Source organism: Neoarius graeffei, chromosome 1, assembly GCF_027579695.1.
Source record: "Neoarius graeffei isolate fNeoGra1 chromosome 1, fNeoGra1.pri, whole genome shotgun sequence".
NCBI classification, from domain to species: Eukaryota; Metazoa; Chordata; class Actinopteri; order Siluriformes; family Ariidae; genus Neoarius; species Neoarius graeffei.
The window spans coordinates 17438185-17445838 of NC_083569.1; the positions used below are offsets into that span (position 1 = coordinate 17438185).

The 7654-nt window shown below is 38.3% G+C and overlaps 1 protein-coding gene across 1 annotated transcript; it reads left to right on the forward strand.

Annotated features, from left to right (window-relative positions):
- Window positions 1-323: 323 nt before the first annotated feature.
- Window positions 324-2828, forward strand: LOC132883846 (uncharacterized). The gene is made up of 4 exons (XM_060917909.1): window positions 324-1581; window positions 1687-1842; window positions 2231-2326; window positions 2709-2828. The coding sequence occupies exons 1-4, from the start codon at window positions 487-489 to the stop codon at window positions 2826-2828; spliced, it is 1467 nt and encodes a 488-aa protein (XP_060773892.1). The 5' UTR covers window positions 324-486.
- The last annotated feature ends 4826 nt before the right edge of the window (window positions 2829-7654 follow it).

Genomic DNA, 7654 nt, shown 5'->3' on the forward strand with positions numbered 1-7654 from the left:
ACACCAACAGTTTCAGAAACATTCTACTCACTCTCGCCACAAAGCACCAAATGATGCTGGCTTATCATTTACATGCTGATGCTTTGAAACCTGCATTATGTGTGAGTAAAGTAACTAGTATTCCATTGGCATTGCTGCATGAAGAGATACAGGAGTCTTTTAAAAAAGCATATCCAACACAAACCACAGTGGAGCTGACAAGTGCACTGTCATATCATGGAACCAGATATGCAGTTGGGATGATTCTACCCCATGGATCTACCGGTGGTCTGCCCAATTTTGTGGAGATTTCACAAATTGTGATTGTGGGCAGTGATCTAAACTTCATTGTTAAGTTGCTCAACAGCTGGTATTATGAACATTTTAGGGGGTTTGTTTTGGAGCACTCTGGGAAGGTGACCCTGCTCGGCATAGAGCAACTTAGTGATACATACCCACTGACACCATACTATGTGGGAGGGAAATGCATGGTCAGTTTAAAACGACATGTTATTATCCAGTATTAGGTCAGTAAAAGCTGTATTTGTTTTTGTACAGATGGACCCTGTTGTTCTGAAGGTGATTATTGATCATCATAGTGAGAAGCTCACACTGTCACCAGGGATTCCAGATACAGTGGAGCAATTGCATAAGACTGTGAAGGACACATTTCAGATTCATGAAGAATTCACTCTTCATTACCTTGACGAGGACTTTGGAGATTTCTTCACAATTCATTCTACTAAGGACGTTAAACATAAGGGAACAATCAAAGTGGTTGTCATTCCTTCCATAGTGCTCACAACGGTACCACCAGAGACTGAAAATGTGGCAGATGTAAGTGATGTGAGTGACACTTCCAGCTTTACTTCAAAAACGTTGCCTTCACAGTCATCCTGTAGTTCTGTAGACTACCAGTCAGATGGCTCATCGGTGTCATCACAAGATACTATATTGTTGAGCCCTGAACGGGCATTGTGGCCAAGTGAAGTTGAAATTCCACTTTTTTCAGTTGCAACAGAGGCAGTACTCAGGAATGCAAATGAACTGTTTTTGAAAGATGGCACTGTCCTCAACAACACCCGGGTCAAGTCTGAAATAATGGAAAAGCTGTCAGATTACATGTACATTTACACTGCCTATCCTACAGGCCTTCAGGTTGGACAGGTTGCAGAAGCCTTAGTCCAAAAACATCCATGTCTAACAGAACCCGGAAGTCGCAACGGATGGATTGGATGGATGTACAGCCTCAAATACAAAATGGGAAATTATAGGTCCAAGTTAAGAAATCTTGGATTTCCTGAAGTCACGTGCAATTCTCTTAAAAACAAACGTCCTGGTGAGAGGAAACCAGCCCAAAATGTTAAAAAGGCACGCAAAGGGGAAGTGATGTATCTCCCACATTATCCTTCAGGAGAAAGCTCTGAACAACAAGAGGCACAGCGGCTAACAATCCTGTCCGAACTAAAGAAGAGAGAGAGGGCGACCGTCAGCCAATTGATGTCCAACACTTTTGCTCATAGAAGACAGGATGTTGTCAGTCTTCAACTGAGCATCAGAGAGATCAAAGAAAGGTGGCCTGCCTTGTTTGACATGTCACAGGTGAGATTAAAAATCTGTACAGTTTTATGCAAATGCACCTTAGGCAGCTTGTTTAAACCCAAGTCTATAAATTGGGCCTTGTGCTTTTGTTTTGTCTTTTTTCAGGTCAACGCAGAGTTCCATCGAATAACCACCATAAATCTTGAGGCCAAATTCATGTTCAAGTTGGACCACTACACCCCGAAACTCCTTGCCATCTTCCAGGCCAAGAAAGGTGCTGCTGCAGAGAGACATCGTGCAGAGATGAATATTCTACTGCAGGTATTTTAGTTTACTCCTGAGATCATTTTTTCCACCACAGTGTTTTCTTGTTTATCTGCTCTAACCAACTATTTCTTGTTCATATACAACAACATACTCTGCCTACTACAATGTTTTACTGTTAATTTTTACTGTTTCAATATGACTGTATTCTGAGCTACATCAGAAATATCATATGGCAAATATGACGTCAAGATTCCAGTGACCACTACAGATAAGGGATGAATGTTCATAGAAATTTTAATGATTTACCAACTGCTCGACTAAACTGTTTCATTTTTCCAGTGTAGTCAAAACTGTTATAATCTTTAAAGTAGAAGGGCCAAAATGTACACTGAGTGACTACAGTATCTTGTCAGCTGTTGTTTTTTCCCCCTCTCCTTAACAGAGTGGAATTCCTATTGAGAAAACTAGAGAAGTTGTCATCAGATGCCTCATTGATCACCTGGGAGAAGATGTCAGTGCCTTAATCAAGGAGTTTGAGGTGAGTGCAAAAAAAAATACATTGTCAGCTGCACTTTGCCCTTTTGTGTCTATTGGAAAGACTGCAACATTGCTCTTGTAGCTTATATCTAAATCAGATCAGATCAGTTAGTGCAGGGAGGTGGAGCTCTCGAGGATCTGTGGAAACAAAGAGACACCAAGGCCAAACTACAAGTTGAAACGTTAATTACCTGAATTAGTGTTTAAGTCGTCATCATTATTATTTTCATGGGTCTATTCATTATAATTCAAAGTTGTGCTTGTTAAAATAATAGACAACTTGGACCATGATGTTTGTATAGCTTATTTTATGTAGTTGGTCATTTATGTTGTTCTGGTGACATTCTGCCTGCTCTAACCACTTTCATTTACAATGTCTACAGACTTCTGGTGACTCAGCCATCGATGTGGAAGAAGAGCTCGGAGCAGAAATGATGGCTCAATGGACAAATCGTGGACGTAGGAATCGTCATCGAGGGTTCCATTGTACTCAACCACCATGATGATCTCAGCAGAGCCTGCTGCTACTTGCTTGGGCTAACTTATGCCTTGGATCTTAAATACCCAAAAACTCACAAGTACACTTTTGAAGTATTTCAGAAGATGCTTGTTGAAGTGGATGCTGGGAACCTGTCAACAAAGGTGCAAAGACTGAAAAACAACGTGATGATATAGATATCTGTTGAGTGAGCACAGCTGAGACTCAAACATAGAACTATGCGTGTAAGGCAAAAACAGACTCTACCCATTGCACATTTACATTGTGTTGTGTTGTGTTCATCATTTCTGAGCCACAAGACTGGTTACTGGGCATTATATATGTAGATTTTGTATCGAGGACCATTCAGACTACCAGCAAAAAGAGGTGCATTCTGGATTTTTTTTCCAGCAAGAACAAAGGACAATTATGCATCACATGTTCTGTGATGTGCTCCACAACCTCTTAGAAGGAGTAATACCATTGGAGATAGTACTATGTCTTAACTTGTTTGTAAAGCGTTATTTACAACTGAACATTTTAATTGCAGAGTTTCCATACATTTGGACCGACAACACTGACCGCCCTCCTGCTAAAACTTTCTTCTCGCAGATCTATCAGCGGAAACGCACACGAGAACTGGACACTGAGATTGTTACCATTCATCATTGGGACTAAAGTGCCATTCACTGAACCTGTGTGGCAAGTCTGTCTCTGCACAGACTGCACATCTGATTTCTTTTTGATTTCATATTTACCACAAGGCTTCAATTTTTTCAACTATAGAGTGTTGAGGCCAGAAATAACTTTGTTCTTCTAAAGAAGAAGTTTTTGTATTTTCAGTTTGAAGTATTTGGAAATGTGAGAAAAGCGCAAGAGTTGACTATTGTATCGTCACATCTAAACATGAAGCCACATACTATATGCTGGAGATGATGTTTGCCGTTATGTTACAGATTGAAAGGTGTAACTATTCATCAATGTGTTTAGTGTTAAGATTACACCTAGCATTAATATTCATTTCTATCTTTTTTTTCCATGGCCATTTGGCAAGAAGTATTTGTTTGATCTTGTAGCAGTTTCAAATGTGCTGCTGTAGGTTGTGTCCCCATAACTTGAGTGTTAAGACAGACGGACAAGGTAAATAAAGTTGGTGATTGAGATAGGGAAAATCACAGTTGAATCCTTCTGTTGTGATACAACTCCAGTTCTCGTGGAGAATTTTGAAGAATGGGGGGGTGGGAGTGGGGGGCTGTTAAGATGCACTTTTGGTTGATGCTAGTATGTGCAGATGTTGGGGGGAAAAATGTCAATTTCTGAAAATTGTTTTGAATAAACTTTTCCTGTTTTGTGAAGCCTTGGTCATATTCATTTATAGTAGCTACTGAATATCCTCAAATAAAAATAAAAACTAAAAAAATCATTCAATACAACACCTTTTTTAGTAAGTCATTGGCAAATTTGCTAGTATCTCCTATAAATGTTTTCAATTACATTTACTTAGTTTCTTTAGTTTTTTTACTCAGGTTTTTCAATACGATTAACACAACGTTTCAGTTACATTTACTTAATTTATGTGGTATTTGAGCCTAGTCAATTCATTCAGACTTACTTGAAAATATTACTCAGATTTACTCATGATTCATGTTTTGATTTAACTGATTTGGGAGCTTTCAAATCTACTCAATATCTTTGAGTGTAAAAATGTTTCACCAATTGTATTAAGTAATATGCAGTATTACTTTTTAGAGTGTAGGAAAGCTGTTTTCTTGCACTCAGAGACACAAAGTGTGTTTTATCTCTCTGAACAAGTGCATATCACAGTACTATGTTAAAAACTCGTTTCAGACGTGCTTTTACAGTTAACATGACCAATATGATTAAAATGTGTTAAAAGCTCGAAAACATGAAAATCCATGCTTAGAAAGTTGTTTCATGTCACATATGCTCGAAGGCACTCATTTCACTGAAAATTACTGTTCCTTGTTAAATGTTTGCTTTATGCGCTGAAAATGCGTTAGGAACAGGTTGAAGGCGCTCCTGCAGTAGGAAAGCTGTTTTCTTGCACTCTGAGACACAAAGTGTGTTTTATCTCTCTGAACAAGTGCATATCACAGTACTATGTTAAAAACTCGTTTCAGACGTGCTTTTACAGTTAACATGACCAATATGAGGAAAATGTGTTAAAAGCTCGAAAACATGAAAATCCATGCTTAGAAAGTTGTTTCATGTCACATATGCTCGAAGGCACTCATTTCACTGAAAATTACTGTTCCTTGTTAAATGTTTGCTTTATGCGCTGAAAATGCGTTAGGAACAGGTTGAAGAGGCTCCTGCTGTAGGAAAGCTGTTTTCTTGCACTCAGAAACACAAAGTGTGTTTTATCTCTCTGAACAAGTGCATATCACAGTACTATGTTAAAAACTCGTTTCAGACGTGCTTTTACAGTTAACATGACCAATATGATTAAAATGTGTTAAAAGCTCGAAAACATGAAAATCCATGCTTAGAAAGTTGTTTCATGTCACATATGCTCGAAGGCACTCATTTCACTGAAAATTACTGTTCCTTGTTAAATGTTTGCTTTATGCGCTGAAAATGCGTTAGGAACAGGTTGAAGGCGCTCCTGCAGTAGGAAAGCTGTTTTCTTGGACTCAGAGACACAAAGTGTGTTTTATATCTCTGAACAAGTGCATATCACAGTACTATGTTAAAAACTCGTTTCAGACGTGCTTTTACAGTTAACATGACCAATATGATTAAAATGTGTTAAAAGCTCGAAAACATGAAAATCCATGCTTAGAAAGTTGTTTCATGTCACATATGCTCGAAGGCACTCATTTGACTGAAAATTACTGTTCCTTGTTAAATGTTTGCTTTATGCGCTGAAAATGCGTTAGGAACAGGTTGAAGGCGCTCCTGCAGTAGGAAAGCTGTTTTCTTGCACTCAGAGACACAAAGTGTGTTTTATCTCTCTGAACAAGTGCATATCACAGTACTATGTTAAAAACTCGTTTCAGCCGTGCTTTTACAGTTAACATGACCAATATGAGGAAAATGTGTTAAAAGCTCGAAAACATGAAAATCCATGCTTAGAAAATTGTTTCATGTCACATATGCTCGAAGGCACTCATTTGACTGAAAATTACTGTTCCTTGTTAAACGTTTGCTTTATGCGCTGAAAATGCGTTAGGAATAGGTTGAAGGCGCTCCTGCAGTAGGAAAGCTGTTTTCTTGCACTCTGAGACACAAAGTGTGTTTTATCTCTCTGAACAAGTGCATATCACAGTACTATGTTAAAAACTCGTTTCAGACGTGCTTTTACAGTTAACATGACCAATATGAGGAAAATGTGTTAAAAGCTCGAAAACATGAAAATCCATGCTTAGAAAGTTGTTTCATGTCACATATGCTCGAAGGCACTCATTTGACTGTTCCTTGTTAAATGTTTGCTTTATGCGCTGAAAATGCGTTAGGAACAGGTTGAAGAGGCTCCTGCTGTAGGAAAGCTGTTTTCTTGCACTCAGAGACACAAAGTGTGTTTTATCTCTCTGAACAAGTGCATATCACAGTACTATGTTAAAAACTCGTTTCAGACGTGCTTTTACAGTTAACATGACCAATATGATTAAAATGTGTTAAAAGCTCGAAAACATGAAAATCCATGCTTAGAAAGTTGTTTCATGTCACATATGCTCGAAGGCACTCATTTCACTGAAAATACTGTTCCTTGTTAAATGTTTGCTTTATGCGCTGAAAATGCGTTAGGAACAGGTTGAAGAGGCTCCTGCTGTAGGAAAGCTGTTTTCTTGCACTCAGAGACACAAAGTGTGTTTTATCTCTCTGAACAAGTGCATATCACAGTACTATGTTAAAAACTCGTTTCAGACGTGCTTTTACAGTTAACATGACCAATATGATTAAAATGTGTTAAAAGCTCGAAAACATGAAAATCCATGCTTAGAAAGTTGTTTCATGTCACATATGCTCGAAGGCACTCATTTCACTGAAAATTACTGTTCCTTGTTAAATGTTTGCTTTATGCGCTGAAAATGCGTTAGGAACAGGTTGAAGACGCTCCTGCTGTAGGAAAGCTGTTTTCTTGCACTCAGAGACACAAAGTGTGTTTTATCTCTCTGAACAAGTGCATATCACAGTACTATGTTAAAAACTCGTTTCAGACGTGCTTTTACAGTTAACATGACCAATATGATTAAAATGTGTTAAAAGCTCGAAAACATGAAAATCCATGCTTAGAAAGTTGTTTCATGTCACATATGCTCGAAGGCACTCATTTCACTGAAAATACTGTTCCTTGTTAAATGTTTGCTTTATGCGCTGAAAATGCGTTAGGAACAGGTTGAAGAGGCTCCTGCTGTAGGAAAGCTGTTTTCTTGCACTCAGAGACACAAAGTGTGTTTTATCTCTCTGAACAAGTGCATATCACAGTACTATGTTAAAAACTCGTTTCAGACGTGCTTTTACAGTTAACATGACCAATATGAGGAAAATGTGTTAAAAGCTCGAAAACATGAAAATCCATGCTTAGAAAGTTGTTTCATGTCACATATGCTCGAAGGCACTCATTTCACTGAAAATTACTGTTCCTTGTTAAATGTTTGCTTTATGCGCTGAAAATGCGTTAGGAACAGGTTGAAGGCGCTCCTGCTGTAGGAAAGCTGTTTTCTTGCACTCAGAGACACAAAGTGTGTTTTATCTCTCTGAACAAGTGCATATCACAGTACTATGTTAAAAACTCGTTTCAGACGTGCTTTTACAGTTAACATGACCAATATGAGGAAAATGTGTTAAAAGCTCGAAAACATGAAAATCCATGCTTAGAAAGTTGTT